Raw genomic sequence first — 26,740 nt, forward strand, 5'->3', positions numbered from 1 at the left:
TCCTCAGCTTCCTGGCCTCCAGAACTGTGAGAAATAGGTGTCTGTTGTTTATAAGCCATCCAAGTCTACAGTATTTTGTTACAGCAGCCTGAATGGACTCAGAGTGTCTCCCACAAAAGATTCCCCCTTTCTCCATTAGATGTGGCAGAAGACTCCAAGCCCTGAAGATGGCCAAGCCACAACAGGGAAAGAGCCCGGGCTCTGAATGACTTCAAGGTGCAGAGTGCCCCTATCACCAGCCCACCCTGGACTGTGTCATGGATGAAATATAAACCTTTTTGTGTTAACTACTAAGATTTAGGGGGTGTCTGAATTCTTGACCAGCCTATTGTAAACCATATACCCTTCTCACTGATGTAAGTGAAAGGGAAGTGACACATCCAATGTCAGAGTGAGCCCCTGGTGGGGCAGAGTGGGAATCAGCATTTTCCAACTACAGCCTTGGAAGAGGAGACGGGCAGCCATGAGCTTTGTCCACCACCTGGACAGCACCAATTCCCAAAAAACTTTATTTATTGTTTCAAGTGGCAAAATGTCATTGGTCTCTGTGGGGTACCTGGTGGGGCAGACGGAGACCTGGGGTGAGGCAGGGGTATAGTCCCACCCATTATAAAAATCAAAGGCTTTTATAAAAAATGCTATAAATTGGTATCAAAAGAAAACCCAAGGGAGGCTGGAGGAGGAAGCAGAGAGGGAGAGGGAAGGAAGAGAGGAAGGGACAAAACCTTCAACCACTAGTGACGAAATCCAGGGAAAGGAAGGTGTGGGGGGAGTTGGGAAGGTGATACAAAGTGCATAAATGTGCCTCCCCAGATGCTCCTCAGAGTTGGAGGGGGACAAAGGCTGCAGCCTGGGGCATGGTGGGGCTCCAGCCGTCTCCTCACCCAGGGACCCCACAGGAATGGGCACTGCCTGAGACTGCCAGGTGGGAAGAACCTGCAATGGGAAGGGAGGAAAAGACATCAGGGAAGGACACTGTGGAGGCTTCAGCTTCCTCTCCCCTACACCCATCTTGGTGCCCCCAGCTAAGCCTGGTCATGGAGCCTGGTAAGTGCCCACAGGGTCCCAGACCAGAAGGGTTGGCTGACCACTCTCCGTCCAGCCAGGGAGCATGGGGGGACTGTCCCTGAGCACAGGGAGGCTGGCTAGGATAGTAGCCCTCCTCCTCTTCCATACCAGGCCAGACAACACCCTGAGCTCCCTGTGGACAAAATCTAGAGGAGTCAAGGGCCTACCGAGTCTCTGGAGCTTGGCTTCACCTGCTGTTTCTTAACCTTGCACAGAAAGGGGTGGGAGCTAAGAGACAGAACGGGCACAAGGCCTCCCAAGCCTCCAGGGCAGGCCCTCCTCAGACTGGATCCAAGCCCAGGAACCTGTCCTCACCTCAGTGACTTCTCAGACCTTCTTCTTCTTCAGTTTCAGGGCTTGAAGCCAGTTGGGTGACGATCCTTCTGACCTAGGAGGCAGACGGCAAAGGTCCAGAATGCAAACTTTGAGGAAACTGAACAAAACAAGGAGACGTGATAGGGACAGAAACCACACTCTAACAAGAAGAGGCAGTCTGGGGCCTGGCTGCAGGGACCCAAATTCTGACACCATCTTCATACCGTTCACCTGGGGCATGTCCGACTGAGGCTCCTCTTTGAGCCTCCGTTTGCCTCTTCTGTGAAGTGAGAGTTTCCCTTTTCATCAGGGTAATACAGTGAGGTCAGCAGATGCCCACAGCTTAGGTCACCTACCCTGAGGATTTCTCTGGCTTGGGAGGTAACGTGAGGGGCTTCCCCAGCCCTGGGACCTTGCAGGATTTCGAACGCTGGACCACAGACTCCTTCTGGCTCGACTTGCTCTCAGCCGGCTCCCCCTCCTCAGCTGAGCGATTCCGGGGGCGCAGCTTGGCCTGAGAAACAAGTCCAGATGCAGATAGATAGTAGAGGGACAGGCAGTAGGATTCTCAGGGGGTGAGACCTTATCTCAAGAGTGTGCAGTCCCCAGAATCAAGCAGAGACCCCTTTGCAGTCCTTTCACTCCAAAGGATGGGAAGTCAGTTAGAGATGCCCTTCCCGCAGAACTGAGCTATGCCTTGCACACCTTTCTGTCCTCAAAAAGATATGGCAGGATTGAATTCAGACAAACTGGGTGGGACAAAGCCAGTGGTGACTTCCCACCCCTGCTCCCTCTGCCTGCAATGCCACCCCACCACCCCGGCTCAGGAGCCAACTCCTGTGCCTGCCGCCGGCTAAGATCAAATACTTACAAGAGGCCTTCTCCAATCCACCCTCCACTCCCCTTCCCCTCCACTCTGCTGTTAGGAAATAACTCCTCTCTCTCTGAACAGGCCCAGCCCTTATCTATGCCTCTCCTCAGGGACACCTAAACTTTTTCCCTCATCCAGGCTAATTATGGGCATCATGTCTCCCACTGCCCCTGAGGTTCCAGGACAAGAACACGTCTTGTTCTTCTTTCCATCCCATTTGGCACACAGCACAGGGCCCAGCAGGGCACAAAGGGATCTTCTGGAGCCCTCAATGGAGAGGAGAGTGAGAGGGGGAATGGGAGAGGGGACAGGGGAATGAATTGATGGATGGAGAGAAGAAAGACAGCATGCAAGGTGGCCACCTGGCCAGATGGCTGGACATGTTTGCTTAATGATCAGATGGTACCTTCAGGGCTGAAGGGCTCAGGCCAGGAAAGAGGTTGACTTTCAGCCCCTTGGTGCCCAACGACATCCGTGTCCGGCGGCTCTGAGGTTCCTCCACTACCTCTTCATCTGAAGATGGCACCCGAGATGCCCGTGGCTCTGCAAAGGCCCAGGAAAGGGGCTCAGTGAAGGCAGCACACCCAGACTCCCCAAACCCGTAGACCCTGCAAAAGCTTGGCCTAATGCCCCAGAGATCAAGAGACATCACAAAATAATACATCAGCCCTACCTGTAGAGTCCTGGAACAGGCGTGCGTCCGAGTCTGCTGCCTCCGACAGGCCCAGGGTACCCCCAGGCCGAATGGCTGGGGCCCGGTGCCCACGCTTGCGCCCCAAGTTGGCACGGCTCCGATACATGGCACTGTCGAGGATCTCGGTGTCCTGCTCGGGACAATGGTGACACCGCTGCCATACTGCCTCATCCCACAGGAGCCCCTCAACAGTGGCTGACCAGGAGCTGGACCCCTCCTGCAGCCGGAGCTTCACGTTCACATGATGCACCTAAAACCCGCTTTCTGCCTCCTGGACTGGGACTGCTCAGGGAAGCTCTGCTCAGGGAAGCTCCAGGAATGGGGCTCTGGCTGCATTGCCCTCACCCACCCACTGTCTTGGGCTCACCCTCCACTGACCTCAATGAAGGAGAAGTCCTGACTGGGGGATCTGGCAGGAGGGCCTTGGGAGGGTCGCCGAGAAGTCTGTGCTGGCCCCCGATCGCTCCACCTGGCTGCTGAAGAGCCCCAGGTGCCATCCACGTCTTCTGTCTGGCTGGCCTCACCATCAGGCTGGGGCCTCCAGGAGGGTGGAGAGTCCCTGCGAGGCTCCAGCACCTCCTCCTGGGCAGCACCTGCCCCGGCTCCTTCCTCCAACAGGCCCCCAAGGCCCGAGGCCGCTGACTCCCTCCGAGCCACCGACTTGGAGCTGCTGGCTGCCAGCATCTCCTCCAGCAGGCCCTGGGAGCCGGAGGGTGGGGGGCGGGCTGGGCACCTGCCAGGGCTGTAAAGGGGACAGACAGAGAATGAGATCATCGTGAGGCCCCATCTCCCTGCCCTGAAGCCTACTTCACAAGCTCCTTCCCCCAGCCCCCAAACTCTCCCTTGCCCTCCTTCCCATGCTTTTTCCAGACTCCTTCAAGAAGGACACGGTCAGGGCCTTAAGCAACACAGCACACAGGTGAAGAGCTGAGCCAGTCTGGCAGGTTCAAATCCCTGAGACCCTGGGTGAGGCCCCTTCCCTGGAAACAGCTCAGGCTCCTCTAACTGCACGGAGTTGCTGCAAGGATGAAAGAAAAATCTAAAGCACTTAGCGCAGTCTTGGTCAGCACGCACCCCAGAAGGAGCAGCCATTATTCCTCCTGCTGTTGTTGTTGGATGCTAGCAATGTGTTCCCTCCCAGGGCCACGTGCTCGGGCAGTCACACTCCTTGGGGTGAGCCAGGTACTGGCCCACCTGCCTCTCCAGACTCATGTTGTCTTCAGCCCCCACGTTATGCCTCTTCATTCCCCAGGCTCACAGAGCAACCAGGGACCATCAAAGACACCTGGCCCTCACATGCTGCTGACTTTGAACGAGCTGCTCCCTCTTCGGGAAAGCTCCCCGCACCACACTGTCCCTGGTGGTACTGTCCCCTTGGTTCAATTCCGCTTCCGAAGCTGCCCTGCCCCCTCCCAGCCACCATGGCCGCCTCGGACCTACCAGCCCTGGGCTCCAATCCATGCCAGTTCCTGCTTCTGTCCTGTGGTTCTTTGTCCCCACAGCCTGTCGGTGAGCTCCTCAAGGGCAAAAACGGGGCCCTTTCTGCCTTTATGCCCCCAGCACCTGACCCAGAGCCTGGCTACGCGCTGGACTAAGCAAATGTTTGCCAAGCAAATGAGGGGATGGGTCACCTTGGACCTCCATGCAGCATATGCATCTTCTGTCTGCTGCTTCCTCAAAACACAATACAGCTGGACATGGGATGCAGGGCTCACACCTGTAATTCCAGCTACTTGGGAGGCCAGGGCAGGGGGACCACGTGAGCCCAGGAGTTCAAGACCAGCCTGGGCAAAATAGCAAGACCCCCATCTAAAAACAAAATACAAACACAGCAGGAGCACACCACACACTCTCTAACTCATACTACCCACCCTGTCCAGCGGCCACTCCCCAAAATGACAAGACACATTCACATTCATCACACACACTCAGGCAGAGAGCTTGTGTGCTGTTTGTCACTCCCCCAGATGAACCTCGCACCCACCACGTCTACAGACACGGCACAGAGCCACACCTGACACAAACACGCGCATCCCCGCGCCCCCACCCCCGCACACACACACACTCATACCACGCACAGAGGTGTGGGAAAGGCTGGCACGGCAGTGCCTGGAAGCCAGGCCCCAGGTTCCCACTGGGATTAAAGCAGGGGGAGAGTGGGGCAGGTGAGTCAATATCAAGCAGGAAGAAGCGGCAGGGAGAGAAAGCATGGGTGGCAGTCTGTCCTTCCACAAGCTGCTGACAGATGGAAATTAAAGTGGTCTGGGGAGAGACATTGGGGGAGGAGGCAGTGGCGGCAGCAGAAGTACAGCAAGGCAGCAGAATTGGGAGCTGCCCTGGCTGGGGGCCAAAGCCAGCTCACCCTGACAGCCAGCTTAAAATCAGGGAGGATTTGGAGGGAGGGGGCGGCAACAGCACCCCACCCAGCCTCCAGAGGCCGGGCCCAAAGCCTCTCCCTGGGGTGGGGCAAAAGAAGGCTAAGGGCAGGCCCCATGAGCTAAAGAGATGTAAAATGCCCAGGTAGCTAAAAAGATCCATTCCAGCCAGGCGCGGTGGCTCACGCCTGTAATCCCAGCCCTTTGGGAGGCCAAGTGAGGCAGACGAGCTTGAACAGGAGGTGAGGTCCTTTGAACAAACACTGCAATCAGCCAGGCAAAAGCAAGACTGTCTTCAAATCCACTCCTAAAGCAAGAGGTGGCCCAAGCCACTCAGGCAGAGGTCAGTGAGCTCTGGAGGTGGCCTTGAGGAGTGGAGAGTGGCGAGTGGGGAAAGCCCAAGAAAGTGCAGCTACGTCCACCCCGCTGGACTAAACCCCGCTCGCCCTTCACCCCACCTTAGAAGCAGCTTTTCTACCCCTAAGCACCCAAATCACGTACAAGCTGAGCCCCTCCCAGCACGGGAGCAGGAAAGAGGGGTAGTTAGGAACACAGGTGCTGAGTCCTGCCACTCCAGGACGCAGCTAGGCTCTGTCTCCTCCTATGCCTGTGGCTTTGACCACAAGTTACTTGTCCCACTCTGAACCTCAGTTTCTTTATCTGTAAAATGGGGATAATAAAAGTACATAAACTGTTCTAGTTTGTTGGCAGAAATATGTGCCTAACACATAGTTAGCACTTGACAAATACGACAAATTATTAGGATAGTCATTATCATCCTCAACACGGGTCCCTGGCCAGAGAGGATGTGCCTCATCTTGTCGCATCTATACCCTTCACCTGGTCTAAACTTTAGAGTACCCTGAGGACCAAGACTGTATCCCACTCCACCCTCCACCACTGCTCCAGAGGCAAACATGGCACTGGAACTACAAAACGTGAATATCCCAGTGTTCTGAGACCTGAAATGAGGGAGGGGTGAAGCTGGAAAGATGTGTCTAGAGAAACAGCAGCTGACCTTGACCCCAGAGAGACAGGGAGGGTGCCCAGAGAAGACTGCAAGGCTTGGGCCCAGGGGGACAAGAAGAACCCACAGCCACCAGCCATGGGAACCGGTGCAAGTTACACTGCCTCTCTGGGTCTCAGTTTCCCTAGTTTTTGTGAGGACCAATTAACAAAACCCCATGAGTACTAGGAGTAAGTTACTCCCAACTTACAGACAAGGAATCGGAGGCCCACAGAAGAGAACAAACTTGCCCAGGGTCATAGAGGTGGTGACAGAATCAGAATGCAAGCCTGGCAGATGGACCCAAAGCCAGACCCCTCTGAGCTATTCTCAAGGACTTCTCGTTACAAAGGGAACCTCCAAAATTTTCTTTAAAGAGAAAGTGCCCATAGTGGGCCAAGCATGGTGGCTCATGCCTGTAATCCCAGCACTTTGGGAGGCCGAGGTGGGTGGATCACCTGAGGTCTGGAGTTCAAGACCAGCCTGGCCAAAATGGTGAAACCCCATCTCTGCTAAAAATACAAAAATTAGCCGGGCGTGGTGATGTGCGCCTGTAATCCCAGCTACTCGGGAGGCTGAGGCAGGAGAATCGCTTGAACCCAGAAGGCAGAGGTTGCAGTGAGGCAAGATCGCACCATTGCACTTCAGGCTGGGAGCCTGGGCGATAGACCGAGACTCCGTCTCAACAAAAAAAAAAAAAAAAAAAAGAGAAAGTGCCCATAGTGTAGAATTTCCCTACATCAGAATTTCCCTGCTCAGAACACTAGGTTCTTGGACATTAGCCAAATTAGCTTGGAAAATACTGCATTACTTGTCTTTAAGGTACTAATACATGCTAATATACAGACTAAGTCTTCCGTACGGCCACAGAGTACCCAGCACATTCCAAACATATTCACAGACTGGTACTCTTTAGGACACATGTTAGTTAGAAAAGGCTGCCCGAAAGCATAAAATTCAAACAAGCCCCTGGAATTCCTCTCTAAAGCAACTGTTTCTGTTCAGCTTTTGAGAAGCCATGCTTTCTGTTAGGAGCCACGCTTTCTGTTGCATACAATGAGGCTCACCTGTATAGCATCACTGCTAACCCCTGAACTCAGGTTAAAGTCAACACTGGCCAGATTATGGTAACACAGCCACAAAGGCCTGGGTGCTTTAAAGACCCAATGAGACCAAAGCTCAGTGAGTGCTTCCCTGCTTCTCTGACACTATCCTCCTCTTCCCCTAACCTAGTCCTATCACAATCCCCGCCCCACCTCCCTCCATCCTAAACTAAGGGAACAAGATGATCACTTTCCACTTCTTAAGAGCCACCCCACACAGAACAGAAAGGCAGAGAGCGGTGGGTCCCACAGCGGCCACACCTGAAAGCAGTTAACATATACAAGTGAGAAAGAGGTGCTCCTGACTCTTTGCCCTTAAGGGGTCACACCACCTTTCGACCCTCCAGTGGAGAGGATAAAAATCACTTTCCTGCTTCACAGAGCAGCTGTGAAGATCAATGAGGTAAGATGTGTGGTTAAGAATGGGGCATGCAAAGTTCTATGAGTCCCAGGAAGAGAAATCAGGAATAACCACGCCAAGCCTGGACTCTCCCCTGCACTAAGAACATTAAAGCTGGAACTCTGCACTTCCTGAGTCAAACCCTGAGAAACTGAGGCTCAGAGCCCAGCAACCTGCCCAGGACCACAAGGCCTCCCGACTCCTAGTCCTGCGCCCTCCCCTTGTCCCTGCAGTCCTCAATGCAGCCTCAGTGGTTCCCTGTGCTCCGTCACCACCCCCTCAACAGCCTGCATCCACAGGAAGCTCCCCTTCCTCAAACCCCCCTGGGCATCTCCCTGGGCCCATCTTCCTCTCTCCCTTCTCCTCCTCCATCCCATATGTCTCTCCCGACTCCCCAAGACCACCATGATGTGCTCTAGCCCCTTCCTGCTCCTCTCCTCCCACCACCAACCCCTTCCACTTATAAAAGCCCCTGCCCCACACTCGCCTTGCCTTCCCCACATACCCAGTGAGAAGCTCCCACTGTGGGGCTGGAAAAGATAACATTTTCTGCTCACTAAAGGGAATAAAAGCGAATCTCAATGGATGCAAATGTTAACAAAGCGGATGCGATGCCTTTTTAGCACCTTTCTCAGCTGCAAAATCGTCTCAGCTGGTTTTAAAACATCCATGAAACAGATTGTGCTTGGCTTGCAAAGCCTTTGGAAAGTTCTTTCAGCAAATTTGCACATAGAGGCCAAGGTCATGGGGCCACGTCCCCATACCCTTCAGGTTCTTGAACTTGCTATTCCAGGCTTCATGACAGGACAGGCAAGAAGCACCAAGTCCCTAACCTCTTTGAGAACCCGTGGGTGCCACCGTCCACTCCACTCCTGGCTGTGGTGGTCCCGGCCAAGAAGACACAGAATTCTCTGCCCTATGCCTATGAAACCACCTGTGGCTTCAGGGCTGAGAGGCCTGGGGAACGGCTACTGTGTACAAGAGTAGAACCCATCAGAAACCATCCAAGCTATGACATGCACCATTTCCTCCATCACAGTCACAATTCCAAATCACCAAGAAAGCTCAAACACGGGTTGCAAAAGTAACACATTAGTCATCCTTCAAAAAAGGAACTCACCTGTATGTGTATCATATTTCAATTTTTTTTTAAGTAGAATTAAAAATTCTTAGTCCAAAATGTCTCAATTATCCAAACACTAAAAGTCCTCAGGAAAAACTGTTTCTTCCCTCCTCAGAAAGGTTCCGACTTCTTGGACAGCCCTCACACGTTCCCTCCCACACTTGGGATGGGGCTCCGTTCATTACCTGGCTCCGAAGCTGAGGGCTTCTCCTGTCTCCATTCCAGGGTCTGCAGGGTGTGGCTCCAAGGAAGATGAGGAGTCATCTTCACCCTGGGTCTCTGGCCCACTTGTCTCACCAACCCCCAGCTCCCTGGCCTCCAAGGGGTCTCTGGCCTCCAGGCCAGGAGACAAGCTGCCATTGTGCCTCAGGCCAGGCTCCGGGCACTGGCTCACCCCACCCACCCCATGCTCCCTGGCTTCACTCGGAGCCCCAAAGAGCTCCACATTCCGGGGTGCCAAGTCCTGGGTCCAGTCCATCTGCCCCACTCCACATCCCCGTAGCCCCTGAGAACCTCCAGACTCTGGGTCACAGGTCACCTCCAAATCCCTCAGGCCCAGATTGTTACCCCAGTCCATCTGGCCCACCCCAAGCTCTTTGTGCTCTCCAGGACTGCAGACTGCCCCTGGGGCCATGTTTCTCAGCCCGAGGTCAGGTGTCCAGTCTGCCTGCCCAACTCCACGCTCCCTTGATTTAAGGAACTCTCCGGCCTCCACACCTGACCAGTCAGTCTGCCCCACGCCACTCTCTCTGGCCTGACTGTGGCCTCCTCCCTCCCCGACCTCAGCCAAATCTTTGCTCTTCACATTAACATCAGAAGTCCAGTCCTTCTCCCCAACTCCGATTCCCCCGGGCTCTTCAGACCCTCCACTTTCCAAACAGCCGGCCAGGTTCATGTCTCTCAAGCTCAGGCCACCTGACCAGCCCATCTGTCCCACGGCATTCTCCCTGGCCTCGCTTGAGCCCCCAGAACTCACACAGCTGGACACTTCCAAGTTCCTGAGACCCAGCTGGTCAGTCCAGTCCACCGAGCCAGCTGTGGTCTTCCCAGGAGGCACAAAGTGACCACCTCCCATCTTGCTAGAAGGGCTAAAGCCAGCACCACTCACTCTGTTGTTGCCAATGATGCCAAACTGATAGCTCCTCTCACTGGCCTCGATGCAGAAGTCCCGGCTCCAGTCCTGCTGCCCTGGGCTAAATGCTGCCTCTCGCTGGGGGCCAACACTGAGGCTAAACTCACCGACCCAGCCTCGCTTTCCCATCTCCCCATCTTCCAGGTCAGCACTGCCAGGGCCCCGAGCCCCTGCCTGCTGTCTCTCCTGATGCCCTCCCACCTCCTGGCTAGCATCACTGTTTTGCCAGCTGCTCTGGTCTCTCTGCCCGAGTGCCCCATCCGGCACGTGGGCAGTGCTAGGACTGAACAAGCCCCCTGATTCTCTCTCTCCTGGCCGGCCAGCATCCCTGCTGCCCTCTCCAAGGCTGTCTTCCACACTTGGAATCTTCTTCTCAAATTCCTCATCCTGTTGCTGGGCGTCCTCGGGGCTGAACCCAGAGCTCAGGGGTCTCGTTCCAAAGCCTCTGTCCTGGGCATCAAGGGTCCTGGAGCTGCCACCGCTGCTGTAGTCCCTCATCCAAGTGCTCTTCCCAAACTCCTGTTCCTGTGGCTCTGCACCCCGGCTGCCATAGGTGCTGAGTGACACATCTCTCTTCTGAAATTCCCAGTCCTGCTCATCGGCATCCTGGCTGCTGTACCTGCCATGGTGGTCCCTCTTCCCCAAATCTTGGCCCTGCTCGTTGGCATCTTGGCTGGCATAAGCACCCAGAGAATCTCTCTTCCTGAATTCCCAGTCCCCGAGGCTTACATCTCGACTACTGTAAGTACCCAGTGAATCTCTCTTCCCGAATTCTTGGTCCTGGAGTTCCGCATCCCGGCTGGAGTAAGTGCCCTGGGAATCCCTCTTTCTGAACTCCCAGTCCTGAACATCTGCCTCCTGGCTCCGCTGGGTGCCAAGCTGGGCTGGCTTTCCAACTACCCGGTCCTGGGCTGTGAGCGCCCCTGGGGCAGACACTCCACTCTGGTCTTGGCTGCTGCTGGCCTCCATCTCCTCCTGGCCGATGCCACACCTGCTGGCCCACTCCCTGGTGCTCCCTTCCCCTGCTCCTTGCCCATACTTGCTGGTCCAGTCCCTCTCTCCGAGACCTGGGTCTCCTCTAGGACTTGCACCCCCAAGGCCATAGTCCTGAGAAGCACCTTGACACCAGCTGGAAGGACTGAAACTGCTGGGCTGTGGGTCTCCTGTGATCCCAAATTCACTCTGCAGATCTTTCTGGGACCAGCCAAGGAGTCCCTGGGAATAAGAAAAAAAGTAGACAAAGAAACAACGATTAGATTCAATTGGGGTGGGAGTCAATCCAGCAGAGTCAGCGCTGCCTAGTGCCTGAAAGCCCCACTTTGGCAACAGAAAGCTGTGTGACCTTGAGAAAATCACTTAACCACTCTGGGCCTCGGCATCCTCATCCTTAAACGAGGATAATTCCTATTGCATGGGGCTCGTGTGAGAGGATTAAATGAGATCATTTAGACCAAGCACTCAGCATGGTGCCTGGCATGCAGTGGGCACTCAATCGATGGTCCCATGGTCATGTTTACAAGTCTTGGGCAATACTTGGCTAACAGCCAGGAGAGGAGTGGTCTTCACACAGGAATGGCAGGTAGTGCACCTTCCTTTTGATTAGGAGAGGTCAAGATTCAAAGCCTCTCTGCGACTTCCCTTGCAAGGCAAGGTTCCAACACCAATGACAGCTTTTCCAGCCCGTCCTCCCCCATGCCCCATCTGACCCCCATCCTCCTATAAGTACCCAGGCCCTTCTTCCCCAACCAAAGTGCCGTCTGCTCAATCTTCCCCAGGAAGACCTCTCAGCCCTCACCCTGGCCCAGGAAAGACAGGAGGGGCAGCCAGCCTCTGGCACAGGGGAAAATCCCAGCCAGGGCTTCTTGCACCCCACCCCCCACCTCACGCTCCCTGACTCACCCTTGTGGGCGGGAGAGCCCTGGGCTCAGGGCTTCGGAGCCGGCCAGCCTCATCCCTCAGCGCAGCGTTGGCCAGCAGCCGCTCCAGGATAGACATGCTGGCCTCCCCATCCCCGGGCTGGGCCATGGCCCCCCGCCCCCAACCTGCCTTGGGGCTGCTGGGTGCGGCCAGCCGGGCGCAGGGATAGGGCTGGGCTGCTCCCCGCGCTGGGACCTGTCCGACGGCTCTGGCGCTGGCTCTCCCTCACCCTGGCCCTGCTCCCTCCGGAGCAGCTGCAGCTTGGGCAGCCCCGCCCAGGAGCCAGTTGAGTCACCCACATCCCGGGACAGACACACCTACTGCAGGAGTCAGCTTAACCCCTTCCTGCTCCTCCTTCTCCCCGCCCCCCAGCCCCTAGAGGCCCCCAGGCTCCTCCTTTCCTGCAGCCCCGCCCCTTACAGCCCAGGCCTGGCTTCAGAAATAAATTTCACAAGCCACCTGGCCCCCAGCCCTTAAATTCAGAGGCAGCCTGGTAGGAGAAAGGGCACTGGGCCGGGAAACGGCGCTGGCCCGGGCCCAGCCACCAACTTGCTGGGTAACTGCACAAGGCTCGCCTCCTCTGAGGCCTAGCTGCCTGTCTACAAAGCAGGTCTGGAGCTCAACGTTAATAACGTTTGTAAAAGCCAACACTTCTTAAGCACTTAGGATGAGCCAGGCGCTATTCTTGGCACTTTAGACATTACAGATCATTGAACCCTTGCCAACACCCTCGGAGGTAGAGCTCATCTTGTTATCCACATTTTACAGATGTGGAAACTGACGCAGAGGGCAGAAAAGTCACTCTTTTAAGGTCACACCTGGGCAAAGGAAAGCAGAGCCAGGAGATGAACCCAGGAGCCCATGCTCTAAATGGCTACACTATTTTGCCTTGAACGATATTCCCGTAATGAGACTGAATACCCAGCACCTGCCACACACTGTGCCTAGAGCTTTCCGCCTCGCATTTACCCACAATATAACTCTAAGAGGCCAATGCTACTATCAGGAAAGCACTCTGAAGCTCAGCAGTTAAGGTACATTCTTCCCAACACCGATCAGCTAGCGAATGCTGGAGCTGGGATAGAGTCTCACACGAAACCCCACACACCGTCCTGTGTGGCTCTGCAGAGCTACAATCTGCAGGTCCACAGCTGCCTTGCTCGCTACGTAAAATCCATGTTCTCGACACGTAAAATCCATGTTCAAGCTCGCGACACGTAAAATCCACGATCAAATGAAGCCCACCCAAGCCCTGGCCTCTGTCCCCAGAAGTCCCACTCTCCCTATGCCCATTCTCACCTCAGAGCAGGTACTTGGGGACTGTGCGTCCTTCAGCTCAGATCCAGCTCCCCGCCTTGCACTGCCACCACTGGCTGGTGGTGAAGCCAGGAGGTCGTCCAGCCAGCGGGAGCTGCTTTCAGGGCCCGGAGGCTCGGGGGACGCCCTACACAAGTCTTGAGCCTCTGTCCTGGGTTGGGTGGTCTCAGCCCGGGCTAGGGTCACGGCCTCCTCCTCAACAGGCAGTGCCTGCCCAGGCTCAGGGGCATCAGCAAAGAGAACACAGGGCTGGTCAGGGGGTGCTGGCTGCTCCTGCCCCAGGACCGGCTCTAGGATGGGCAAGGCTGCCTCCCTGGTAGCCAGGGGGAGAGGGGACTCCTGTCCAGCCAAGGGCTCCTGCGACTCGTATCTCTCCTCTGCCTGCTGCAAAGGTAATCCAGGTGTGCCCTCAGTTGTAGGCAGGGGCTCAAGGGGAACAGCTGGGAACTGAGGTTGACTCTCCCCATCGCCCTTCTGGGTGAGGGACATGCTTGGATCATCCCCCTGCACCCAGGAACTTCCTGACCCACTTGGAGCTGACCCGGCCCCTTGCCCCTGCTGAGACACTCCTTCTTCCCTGCTGGAAACGGCCAAGTTGCCAGCCTCAGCAGCTTCGGCGGCCTCACTGGCTTCAGTGATGGGGGAGGGAGGCGGGGAGTCCAGCCGCCACACGCCCAGACCCGAGGGCCGCGTGGGGAAGGTCCATTCGAAGGACTGTGATAAGCTCCAGTTGGACTCTGCCCCAAAGGGACGATCCAGGGCCAACTGGCTCCCCTGGCCTTGGGGCAGGGCAGCCAGCGAGCCCCCCAGCTTCTCCTGGTCCTGGCCGGGTGACTGGAGCACACCTTCGGAGAATCGGCGCTGAACCAGGCTAGTGGGGCGGAGGTGTGCGTCACCCTTGGCGTCCTCCTCCCCGCCAGATGGAAACGTCCGAGTGAGATCCAGCAACTCACCCACCTCGATCAGGGGCCGGGGTGAGGTGGCAGGGGGCTGATCCAGGCTGTGAGGCTCCAAGACCTCAGGGGGAGGGCTGCTGGGTCTGGGGGCCTCTGGAGCCCCCTCGGCAGGGAGCCCCGGGCTGGGGGTATGGCAGGAGCCCTCGTCAGGCAGGGCTGCACTTGGAGCTGATGGAGTCACAGGGGGGCAGGGAGAAGCTTGGGAAGCTTCAGGACTCTGGGCTTCCAGAAGCTGCGAGTGGCAGGGAGAACTATTGTCAGGTGAGTGAAGATGGGGAGAGCCAGGGCCTGAGCCTGAGGCTTCTGCAGGGAGGCCTGGGCTGGCAGGGCCTCCATTCTCTGAGGAGGGGGCTGGACTTGAGGGAATCCAGGGCTTGGAAATCTGCAAGAGAAAGGTCAAGAGCTGTCACTCACCCCTCAGCGGGGTGGGGAGGGTCCCCTCCGACCCCACACAGACCCCAGGTCAGCTTCTCCCAGGCTGGGAGGAGGAAACTGGAACCCGAGGGGGTCCTCTTGGGATAGATGGGAGGGGCCCCACAGACGATGCAAGGCAGGACTTCTCAGAGCCCCCTTTAGACCTTCTCCCCCAGAATGCGCCTATCCTTATTCACAAAGCATAATTCCTACCATCTCAGGTAGTTGGAACCCCTCACCCACTCAACCCAAAGCTCATCTGAGGATCTCCTCAGAGGCCACAGTTTGGGGTCCAGAACACCGGCTTTATAAAGGGAAAAGGAACATTGAGAATCTAGCTCTTGAGGCACCTCAGCACATGGGAGTCAGGAGGGGAGAGAGGGTTTTGCGTCCAAGCAGGACTCAAGGTGCAGTGCAGCTACAGAGCAGCTCGCAGGAGCGGCTACAGCGTGCAGGGGGTGCCCCTCGTGGCACGGAAGGTGCCAAGGAAGCAGGAAGGCCATGGGACCCAGGCAAAAGGCACTGGGGGTTGTGACAGCCCCTGGCTTGAGCCATCCCAGCACTGCCTCTTACCAGCATGTGCCCTCCCTCACGTATGGCGGACACTTGGTCTCTCTGAGCCTCAGCTTCCCCATCTGTACATTAGGGCTGGTGGCAACAATGCTCATCTCCCAGTTAGGTGAGGGTGAAGGGAAATGTGTGCACTGGCCCCTCGGCATAGGACTCATGGGATGATGGCGGCAGAGAGTGGGGAGGACATGGAGAGAAGAGGGGGACAAACAAGGCACCAAGCACCTGGCACTCCACCTGTCCCCAGACAATGAAGTGAGTCTGGCTCCATCTGACCTTTGCCCTCTGCAGAGGTCACGCTTCCCTGGCTGCCCTCTCCCATGCAGTTATTTCTCCCACATCATCAGCTACTAGGCCTGGGCAAAATAAAGGGTCCTGCTTGCTTCTCAAGGTCCCTTCTGTTCCCTCCATGCTCACTCCCCTCTGCAACGTTCTAATTTCAAAGTTCGTGCCCTTAAACTACAGCACACACAATTCTTTCTTGTTATCGACCCTTAAACACCCATCATTCCTTGAAAACCATAACCGCTGGATCACTGCAACCCTCTCCATCATTGCTGTGATAGCTTACAGTCAACTCCATAGCCAGATGCGACCCTTCCAGCCTCTGGTTTGTTGACCTCCTCTTCCCAGTGACTGTGCGACCCATCCTCTCAAGGTCACACCCTAGACCTCATCCTTACCAGTGGCTGCAACCTCTGCATCATCTCAATCCCAAGTATCCCGCTTGCCCATCCCCACCGCCTATCTGACTGGCTCACTCTATTTCCCCAATGCCCTCATTTTCAGCCCCTCTCGTAGCACAGCCCCTTAACCCTAATTCTTTCTCATTGTCCCCCACTCCCCTCACACCCTCACCTCTCTTCTTATCACCATTAACGTCACTTTTTACCCAACGCTCAACTCCCTCATCTGCTTCATCACACTGTTTAACCTGTTTAAATACAGCTCTCCAATACAGCTGGGCCAGTCCTAGCCCAGCACCTGAGTAGCTGCATGTGGCTGGAGAAAAACACATAATCGTGACAGCTGGTCTCACTCCAGATTCACCACTGACCTCAAGCCAGCCTTAGAGCTGCCCAGAATCCCACGGCATTCCCCCTCCCATTCACTCCATGACTCTCCCAGGCAATGTTTTAGCATCTTCTCCCGTCAGACCTCCACACCTCCCCCACCTCCCCCAATCCTCTCTCAGCTGATGGCCTTGCTTCCTGTTCCCTGAGAACACAGAGGCCACCAGCAGAGAACCCGACAACCGCCGCCCCCCCCCCCCCGCACCCGGCCCCCTGCCACACACACACACACCACCCACTTCCTGCATGGGAGCCCAAGCACTCTGCTTCCCTTTCTGCTATCAGGCACTGTCCTCGCTTGGGGCTGAGGTCAATCCCTCCTCTCTCTCCTGCATCATTGATTTTTTTTTCCCTCTCTACTGGATCATTTCCATCAGCACACAAACTGCTCTAATTTCTTCTGTCTTGAAAAGCCAAAAAAGCAAAGCAAAAAGCCACTCTTGACCCCACATCACTCACTAGCTACCACCCATTTTCTTGAAAGCCCTGTCTACATTCACTATTAATATCCACAGTTCTTCTTGTCCCCTTCTCTCTTGAACCCACTCCAAACAGGCTTTCTCCTTTACCTTGCCACCTAACTACTCTCGTCAAGGTCACGGATGACCTCCCTGGAGCTGAATCCAATTCTCTGTGCTCACCTTACTTGACCTGTCAGTGGCATCTGACAGCTGATGGCGCCCTCCCCCAGTCCTGGAGGCTGTCTCCACTTGGTGGACTCTCTCACTATCCTCCCAGTCTCCTTGGCTGTGCCTCCGGGCCCTCCCCTCCTGCACCATCCCCACTCTCAGTAATCTCAGCCAGTCTTCGCAAGCATCCCTACTCTGACAATTCCCAAGTGTTTCTTTCAAATTTGCTCACTTCCCTTGAAGGCCAGACTCGACTACCCAATCATCCGCTTGACGTTTCCACATGGATGTCTGAAAGCCATCTCAAATTCAACAAAGCAAAACTCCTCCCATCTCCCCCGATCCTGCTTCACCCTTAGAAGTCCCCATCTCGGCAACCATAAACTCATCCTTCCGGTTGCTCAGGCCAAAAGCCTTGGGGTCACCCTTGATTCTGTGCTATCTGAAAGTCCTTTCCACCATGCCTTCAAATTCTATCCAGAACCAACCACTTCTCCCCTTCTCCACTGGTGGCTACCTCCAGGGTCCAAGCCGTCATCATCTCTCACCTGGACTATTCCAACAGCCCTCCCTGACTGGTCCATGCTGCTGATCTTACCTCCCTGCAACTGATTCTTAATCCAGTGGGCCAGGTGACTCTTTACAACTGAGACAGCAGCATCCCATGCCTCTCCTGTAAACCCTTCAAATGGCCTGTTGCTCTCACTCTAGCCAAAGTCTTTATAGAGACCTTCGAGACTTGACACAATCCAACCCCACCACCCGTCGGTCCTCACTACCACCTAACTCCTCTCTCACTGCGAGGCAGACATCCTGGCCTCCTTGCCAGGAAAGCACCAATGCCTTTGTACTTGCTGTGCCCTCTACCAAGAATGCTGCTCCCCAGACATGCACACAGCTCAGCCTCTGCCCTTCACAGTGACACCTTCCCTGACCACACTCGTCCCTGCACTCTCTACTCTACCTTGACAGCTATCCCAACATCCAGCTCCTAACAGGCACTCAGTCACTGCTTGCTGGATGGACAAATGAATCAAGTCAGATCTCCAGCTAGCAAGGGCTGTATGAGCAAAAAGGGCCATCCTGTACCTTGTTTACTCAAGAAAGCAGGCCGACCATCTTCAAGAATGAGAGTATGATGGGAAAATCTCAGCAAAAGGACTCACCCCTCTTCTGAACCCAGAAAAGGCAGCCCAGCCAGGGAAAGCACACAGCAGCTCCTGCCTCAGCCTAAGTTACTTACCCTTTGTGAGTACAGGTGCTCTTACCTCTCACATGGGACTAACCGGGTCTACTAGCCAGAGTTATCACAAGGATTGAGTTAGTTAACGTTCCCGGGACAGACCCAGCACATAGTAGGGACTTAATCAATGGTAGTTGCTGCGGATACTATCATTACTGTTTATGATGAATGGCCTCATGGCCTTAACCACACTTAGCCACTTTGGTGATCAAGAGCACTGGCCTAGGAATCAAAAAATCCCAGGGCCAGCCCTCCAGTGAGTCACTCTCTCCATGGGCCTCAGTTTCCCCATCTGAACTACAAGGAGAGTAGAAAAGATGATCTCAGATGACACTTTCAGCTCTAAAATACGTGATTCTGATTCATAACCGGAGGATAACTCACATCAGCAGGTAGCTCCGAGCTGGCTGTCTTAGCCAGGTCCCTGTTGAAGGCCAGGTCGGAAGGAAGGCTCCTGTGAGGGATGAAGACAGGAAATGGAAGCACGGAACGTTAGAGTCTGTCACAGAATGGAAAATGTGGGAGAGTCTCCCAGTGCAACTTTAACAGCACCCAAAGGTTAAACCCCCCTAGCCATTTACTCTTGAGCCCTGCCTGGAACTACTAGGGACACAGAATCTGTCCATTTTCCATTCGGCAAGTGTCCCGGAAAACAGTGCTTATTCCCTACCTGAGCATGAAGGGTTAAATTCCCCAGCTCCTTTAGGAAAAGCATCCCGGATGCCCAGCCCTCTCAACGGCTCCTAAAAAGATAACTCCTCTTTCCTTTAACCCATAAAGAGTTAAAGTTCTCCTCTAGCCAGGAAGAGTGCAGCTGGTCCTGCTGCCCTGCCAATACTTCTTGAAGAATTGCAGTGGGGGAGGGGAAGAGGAAAGAGTGATTTTCCAGGGTTGAAGTTGTTCTTAAGCCCTACTTGGAGTGAGGGAGAGAAGGAAGATGGCGGGTGGAACCTAGCCTGGGCAAGAGTGTGACCTCACAGCACCCTGGTCTGGGACAGGCAAAGGAGTAGCTCTGGGGCCAAGGCTCCGGACACTTTCAGGTGAGAGAAGGGCAAGGCCAGAGGGCAGGGCAGGGCAGGGCCCCTCAGCTTCCCGTTCAACCCAGACCACACCAGCCCTCGCCTTCATAGCAGCAGGAAGAGAAAGGGAGCCTCTGAGCCCAGCACAGCGGTCAAAGGCCCAAGGAGCCAGCCATACCTCAAGCTGGCTCTCCCAGCACTGAGGACAGCCTCTGTGCAGCTGATGGCTCCTGAGATGCCTCAGCCTCTTCCTCCAATGTCCTGTGCCCACCACCCCAAGAAGCACCTCCTGGCCAGCCTTGCTTTATACTAGTGGCAAATCTGGAGAAGCGTATCATATGCAAATATCTCCAACCAGCCAAAATCTCTGTGCAGACACTAGCTGGCCTGGCATCAAGATGTGTTCTTCTTGCCGGGCGCGGTGGCTAACACCTGTAATCCCAGCACTTTGGGAGGCCGAGGCGGGCAGATCACGAGGTTAGGAGATCGAGACCATCCTGGCTAACACAGCGAAACTGCGTCTCTACTAAAAATACAAAAAAATTATCCGAGTGTGGTGGCGGGCGCCTGTAGTCCCAGCTACTCAGGAGGCTGAGACAGGAGAATGGCGTGAACCCAGGAGCTGGAGCTTGCAGTAAGCCGAGATTGCGCCACTGCACTCCAGCCTGGGTGACAGAGTGAGACTCAGTCTCAAAAAAAAAAAAAAAAAATTGCGTTCCTCTCTTACCTCTCCCATCAGATTCTACCTCACAGGCAGAGACTGTCCCCTACTCATCCTGACACATGCAGCCCCACCCCAAGACTGGCACACTGCTCTGCCCACTGTGAGAGCTGGCAGTTAAGAGCAGAGGATTTGGAATCAAACAAACGTCTGTCTCTGTCTCTTAACTTGCTGAGACTATGGGAGTCATTTTTGAGCCTCAGTTTCCTCATCTCTACAATGGATCTAATACTCCCTTGAACAAACAGGATGCCAATGAGGCAAAGTTTGGTGCCCAGCTCTCAGTACATAGAAACTAAAAATAAACTTCTTGGCTGGACATGGTGGCTCACGCCTGTAATCTCAGCACTTTGGGAGGCCGAGGCAGGCAGATCACCTGAGGTCAGGAGTTCAAGACCAGCCTGGCCAACAGGGTGAAACCCCAGCTCTACTAAAAATACAAAAAAATTATTAACTGGGCATGGTGGCGCATGCCTGTAATCCCAGCTACTCAGGAGGCTGAGGAAGGAGAATCACTTGAACCTGGGAGGCAGAGGTTGCAGTGAGCCAAGATCGCACCACTGCACTCCAGCCTGGGCGACAAGAGCAAAACACCATCTCAAAACAAACAAACAAAAAAAGTCTATTGTCTATTAAACTTCTATACTGTACATTTGAACTCTCTAACATAAACCTGAATCAACTCTGTAAAGAAAACTACAACTTTAAAAGCATACAGTAATGATAACACCATCTGCTGGGGAATGATTTGTGACCTAGATCGGGATCTACCTGTACTCACAGCACACAACCAACCTACAGGTAAAAGTCACAACCCTATATGGGGCCATGCACTTGGTCTCCAGCCCCCACCCAATCCCACCCCACCTGACCTCCAGGCTGCCACAAAATATACAACCTCCCACCCTTCACCTCTCCTCAGGGGTCTTGCTGTGCTCTTCCTGGCACTCTGCTGGAGACTTTACTGGCCCCTCCTGGGACCATTCCCTGGAGAGGGTGCTGCCATCCTCATCCCTGGGAGCAGTGGTCGTGCCGTAGGTCCTGGGGCCATACCGCGAGCTGCCATCGTGGTTAAAGGTGAGGCGGGAACCCCACAGGCGGTCAGGGCTGGCAGGGACCTCCTTCCGAGGCTGCTCCATCTTGGCCAGGATCTCTTCCACCGTGGTGGCCGCGAAGCGCTCTGAGGCTGGGCGGAAAGGGGCAGGGGCCTTCCGTACGCCCCCTGGGGCGGCACATCGAGCTGGGGGTGTCAAAGGGGGTGGCTCCTCTTTCCCAGCCTCCTCTTTCCCAGTCTCTTGGGTGGCTTCTCCTCCAGTGGAGGCCTCAACTGCAGGCCTTGGTGCAAAGGGAAGGGGGCGCTTGCTGCCACCATAGGGCTGGGGTCCTGCCAGCATGTTCATCTTCCTGGCAGAAGGCAACTCAGCCAGGGGACCCCGGGGAGGCCGAGGCCCAACAGGCACCAGCAGGCTGGGTTTGGCAGGCAGGGCTGGCTTGGCAGGCAGGGCCCGGGGTTTGGGCTTGACAGGGGGTTTGGCCCGAGTGTCACCTACCAAAAGGAAAGGGTTGGTGGGGGAGCTGTCAGAAGAACCACGAAGCAGAACTTCTTTGTTTCCTGTTCCACCTCAACTCCCACCCTCCAATTTAAGAATATTCACATCTTTCTAGGCACAAGTCATATGCTACCTCTTCCATGAAGCCTTCCTTGATTTTCTACACACATCCCAAAAGCATCTTCTCCCTTCTTCAAACTCCCAAAATGTTTTAGCCGATTCCCCTTTTAAGCTGAAGCTATTTAAGGACCTACCTGGCACCTTATTTCTTCCTGTACTGTATTTTGTACCTAGTATAAGTTATAATTAAACAAAAGAATGAATGAACAAATGAGCCAATAAACAAATGCCTGCCTGCCCCTATCAAGCAGTCAGCCCCCCATATTCCCAATCTAGTTTTTTCACCTTATGTGACACTCTTCTCTATCATCCATAGTAAACTTTCAATCTCAGCTAAGCTTCTCTATCTTGCCTCCAGGCTGCCTCCTCTCAGCCACGGCACACTCCCAGGCCACCTCCCCACTGTCATCTGGTGTGTGACTGGGAATGCAAACTTACTATTGACCCAAGTCAAACAAAAGTAAATCTGCTACGGGGAGAAAAAAAACAGGACCAGAAATCTACCTTCTACATAAAGCTAAATGACCTTGGAAGTACCCTCGTCCACAGTCCTCCTGATAGAATCCCGTATCTCCTACACGTTCGGCTAAATATAAGAAAAGAGTCTACACAAGGAGCCAGGAGGTCTGGGTTCAAACTCCCACCTGTACACTCCATTTTTCCCTGTGGGCCTCAGTTTTCCCCTCTGCAAAGCATGTAGCTTGATCCATATCATCTCAAAGGTCCCTGTCTGCTCTTATACCTGTTTGAGATTTATGATCCCAAACAGTTCTGAGTCTCAAGAGAAGCTGAGAACCTTTCAAACTCATCCTGCGCTGCCTTGGTACTCCTTCCCTATCTCAACAGAATCATCACTCAACCATCCCCCAAGACAGAAAGAGGGGGCAGCCTTTGCCCTTCCCACCCCCTCCCAGCCACCCAGCTCCACCCTGCACCCATTGGTACCTGGCTCAGAGCCAGCAGGCACCAGCTCCTCCTCCATCTCCCGGGGCAGTGGGGAAGCCATGGCTGAGCTTTCCCTGAGAGTAGACACTTTCATCACATGCGGCAGACCCTCCTTGAGAGCGGGGAGGCAGAGAGGTAGGAGCCGGGGTGGCTGCAGACCTAGGAAAAGAGAGAGAAGAGAAGGAAAAAAAGAGTTGGGTGTTGCCAGTAGGTTTAGCAGAGAGAAGTCTCCTATTTCTAGCAGAGGCAGAGTGTGGGACAGGGAGAGAGAACTTGGGGTGGGGGTGGGGGAGGGTAGGAAGAGGTCAAGGGAGGTTCCCAGCAGCCATATCCTCAACTCTTCCCAGATCCTCCCCAACTCTTATCTCCTAACCCCAAAGTCCTAGCGCTTCAGGGAGTCACTCACTGCTCCCTCCTCTGACAAGCTCTCCAAGACACCCCACTTACAGTCCCCACAGTGCCCCTTGGGTAGGACAGCCCTGCTGGAGGTGTCTACTCAAAGCAGAGCTAGAGAGCTGCAAAGTATGAAGTCTCTCTGTGAATCACCTCACGGGAGACGGGAAAAACCCGCTCCTCCCCAACCTGGGCTCCGCCCCACTGCCTGCCTCCCCCTTCCCGCTCACCCTCCTTCCCTCTCTCCCTCCCTCCTGCAGCTGGGAGTGGTTCCTTCTCCCCCCTCTCCCTGTTCTCCTTCCACATCCCTGCCCCACTCTCCCCTCCCTCAGAGCTGTCTCATCCAAACACGGAAAAATAAGAAATAAAAAGTAAACATCTGGAATATATTTTTTTTCTTTAATTTCTCAATCGCTTGGCTTCAGCTTGGAATTTGATGAGGTAAAGCCAGGGCCTAGTCCTGTTGCCATAGCAATGGCCTCCCACTGGATTTCCAGGGCCTAGCCAAGAGGAAGGAGGAGCCGGCCCAGGCCTGGGCTGGGAGAACGGGACAGGGCTTGAGAACATCCGGGGGGTGGAGTGACTTGGGGGAAAATTCCCTGGGGCTCCACCTTCTAAGACAGTCAGGGTGGAGCAGCCACAGCCTATGAAAAGGGGCTATGTGGGCTTCACTCACCAGCCTAGGGTTGGCTTTAAGGAGTTCTGAGGGGGACAGAAGAAATTAAACCAAGTGGCACAGCCCGGTGGTAGAAGCCTGCCACATGAGCTTCGGGATCTGATATACCAAGATTCAATGCTGGGTGGGTCTACCACTTTCTAGCCGTGTGACTTCTCCAAGCCTCAGTTTCTCCAACTGAAAAATGGGATTATTGAGACCCTGAGGGGGCTTACATGAAATAGTACATGAAATAGGCTTAGCACAATGCCTAGCACATAATAAGGGTTCAACAAATGTTGCCTATTATTACTGTGATTCCATTCAGTGTCACCAATGAGCTAACATCCCTGATAACCACCTCCTCCTCTTCCCTGACTCCAGGCTACCAGCATTCCCGGACCATTCCTTCACTCTCCCAGGCCCTAGTCCTATTACCTGTTCTTCAGATACTCCACCACCTCCTCAGTTCCCATCCTGACTCCTGAAGCACTCTCCCACCCACAAAAACATGGAGACCCTGGGGGATAGGGCCCTGCACCTCTCATGCAAGGCAGAAGTTTCCCTCACTTGGTATGCAGAGCCCTGAGGACAACCCAAACTTCTCCAACCTGCAAGGGGCATTGCCTCACTTAAAGTCACCCACTCCAGCTGGTCTGGGAAGACAGCACCAAATCCTTAAAAGGGACCCCCAGTGCTCAACCTCTGCAAAATCCAACTCCCCTCCCCTAACGCTGACCCTGCCCCAGGTGTTTCAAAGATAGCAGAGGGTATGAAGACAGTAGAGAAACCTAGTACTGTCAACCCATTGGTCAGTCAACCACCACGAAGACTGCCCACTGTGGGTGGGTGAATAACTGTGCAGAGCCAGGCCAAGTGTGGTGGGGGGAGGGGCACATAATAGAAAAAATAAAATTAAAACACAAGATTGTTTCCTTGTCCTTGAACATTATTACTAGGGACATAGTGTGGGTGGTTGGAGATGGAAATGAATTGGCTCAGAACCAAAAAAATCCTTTCACCTGGGGTTCTGATGGGCCCCTCTGCGGTATGAGGGGCTGCAGCAATGAAGGCGGGCTCAGAGTCCCCAGGTGCGGAGGTGGCCACAGCAACTCAGAGACCCGAGCCAGGGGCCCCAGGTGACCAAGGCCACCAAGGCTGTGGCCAGAAGCTGCAAAATCGCAGCGGTTCTGAGCACTCCCCACCCCCAAGAGACCGGGGGTAGAGGGTATCGGGGCAGAGGGTAGCAGGGTAGAGACGAGCTGACCCCTGGCAGATAAGGCCTCCAGAAGGGCTGGGCAGCTCCAGCCCTGGAGGGGACTCGGCGCAGGCGGGGTCGCCCCTATGGAGCCCAGGATCTCCAGCCGGATCCGAGGCTAGAGAGGTCGGCAGAGACAGCACGTAAACTGCTGGAAAGAGGGAGGGCCAACGGGAAGATGGAACAGCCCCGGGCAATGGGCTGTCTGGAGGGGCCCAGTGGGGAGCTCTGGACACAGAAGGGACGGCGGCAGCCGAAGAGGAGGAGGAGAAGAGGATGGAGGAGGAGGAGGAGGAGGGGGCGGCGGTGGTGGCAGAAGCGGAGGACCTGTGAGCGGGCTGTGAAGCAGCCGGCGAACAGACGGTGGGCTGCAGACGTCGATCAGGTGGGGGCGGACTGGGGTGGCTGGGGGCGTGCCGAAGGAGCCGGGGGAGGGGGCTAGCGCGGCCTGGGGGAAGAGGAGGCAGGGGTCCCTCCAGCGGCTCTGCCCGCCCCCGGCCCCGCCCCAAGCCCTCGCCCCCTCCCCCCTTTCTTCTGGCTCCGCCAGCACGAGCTCCAAACCATACCCCGTCCGCCCCCGCGCACACGCGCCACCTTCCCCCGGGCCTCAAGCGTCCCCAGCGCCCCCGGCCCCTGCAAACTTTCCTGGTGACCCCCCGACCACCACCACCTCAACCCAAGGTGTCGGCTGGAAAGCAACCACCCCTTCCATGCCCCTCCCCCGCCCCATCCAGGACCCCGCCCCCTCCTTCGCCCGCCCGCCCCCGCGCACTCACGCGCTCGCCCAGGATCCGGCTCCGCTCGGCTCGGGGCCCCGATGCCAGTCCCCGCCGCCGCCGCCGCTGCTACCGCCGCCGCCGCCGTCACCGCGGGACGAAGCCACTGCGAGCCCCGACGGGGCCCCGCCCCTAGCTCCGCCCAGGCCACGCCCCCAGGGCGCTTCATGAATATGCATGAGCCTGTGGAACCCGCGAGTGGGAAGCCTGTGCAGAATTCGTCCCACCGTCGGCAAACAGGCGCGGCCCAGTACTCAATTATTCATGAAGCTTGCAGATAAGGGGCCCGCCCCAGGCTCAGACCGGGGCGAAACTGACGCAATTCAGCCGGGAGCGCTCGGGTAAAATGGCCACCGAGACGACTGCCTAGAGAAACTGCCTTGGCGGCCTCTCCCGGGCCCCGCCGCCTGCACAGAGCACAGTACCATCGAGCTACGCCGGCAAGAAGGTAGCCGCCGGCGGACTGGAGCGGCTTCCTGGTACAACCACCTGAGTGCTGAGAACGCGCGCAACGTGGCCACTCTCCTGTGTCAATTCAGATTTAGAGCCACCGTGAAGAAGTCTGGCAGCTCTGCATTCCTCATTAGTGACCTTTATCTCCTTTTAGGCCCCTTCTCAGACATGGGAAGGCCTACACTGAAGTTTGTATCCCCACCTTCTTCCCGTAAGAACAAAAGCTTCACATATACTCCGTACTTTTCTTGCACCCCCACCAGGCTGCAACCACCACCACTCTACACACACGCTCATCCTCCCCGACTCCCCAAGCTCAGGTTTCCACTCCCCCGGCTGCGGGAAGGACAGTCAATCCTGATTTCATTATCGAAAGCCTTGGAAGACCCTTGACTCATAGGTAAGGATGCAGCCAAGAGCTGCCTCCTCCTAGCTTGGTTGGCTAATGGAGTGTAACTGGGAGCGACTTCCTAATCAGATCAGCTCTCATTTCTAGACTCTCAGGTGGCCCATCCGGGCAGAGGCGGGTGAAAACCAATGCTTGTCCAGCCGGGAACAGAACAGGATGTACCTCGAGACTTGCTTCCCGGCTGGCCAGGAAGGCCCTGCCCAGTCTGACCAGAGCAGTAAACACCACCAATAAA

The 26,740-nt window shown here is 55.4% G+C and overlaps 1 protein-coding gene across 3 annotated transcripts; it reads right to left on the bottom strand.

Annotated features, from left to right (window-relative positions):
• Positions 1 to 491: 491 nt before the first annotated feature.
• Positions 492 to 25,753, bottom strand: TNKS1BP1 (tankyrase 1 binding protein 1). Of its 3 annotated transcripts, none has more exons than XM_032152897.2 (12): positions 25,644 to 25,753; positions 22,562 to 22,720; positions 20,859 to 21,492; positions 18,591 to 18,660; positions 13,304 to 14,659; positions 9,141 to 11,302; positions 3,327 to 3,690; positions 2,928 to 3,078; positions 2,661 to 2,797; positions 1,740 to 1,897; positions 1,384 to 1,456; positions 492 to 936 (listed from the first exon to the last, which is right to left on the bottom strand). In XM_032152897.2, exons 2-11 carry the CDS (start codon positions 22,653 to 22,655, stop codon positions 1,396 to 1,398), a joined length of 5,187 nt encoding a protein of 1,728 aa, XP_032008788.1. In that variant the 5' UTR covers positions 22,656 to 22,720; positions 25,644 to 25,753; the 3' UTR covers positions 492 to 936; positions 1,384 to 1,395. The 3 variants fall into 3 exon arrangements, with proteins under 3 accessions (XP_032008788.1, XP_058294677.1, XP_032008789.1); XM_058438694.1 differs by lacking the exon at positions 25,644 to 25,753 and adding an exon at positions 25,195 to 25,256; XM_032152898.2 differs by lacking the exon at positions 25,644 to 25,753 and adding an exon at positions 23,009 to 23,087.
• Positions 25,754 to 26,740: the final 987 nt, after the last annotated feature.

The sequence above is a fragment of the Hylobates moloch genome, unplaced genomic scaffold, assembly GCF_009828535.3.
Source record: "Hylobates moloch isolate HMO894 unplaced genomic scaffold, HMol_V3 SCAFFOLD_5, whole genome shotgun sequence".
NCBI classification, from domain to species: domain Eukaryota; kingdom Metazoa; phylum Chordata; class Mammalia; order Primates; family Hylobatidae; genus Hylobates; species Hylobates moloch.

Excerpts from the sequence above, each read along its gene's own strand:
- TNKS1BP1 (XM_032152897.2), bottom strand. The coding sequence starts at position 22,655 with ATGAAAGTGTCTACTCTCAGGGAAAGCTCAGCCATGGCTTCCCCACTG. Across the intron at positions 21,493-22,561 it reads GCCTGCTGGCTCTGAGCCAG|GTGACACTCGGGCCAAACCC; the intron begins GTACCAATGGGT and ends TCCTTTTGGTAG. Across the intron at positions 11,303-13,303 it reads CCCCAAGTACCTGCTCTGAG|GGACTCCTTGGCTGGTCCCA; the intron begins GTGAGAATGGGC and ends TCTTATTCCCAG.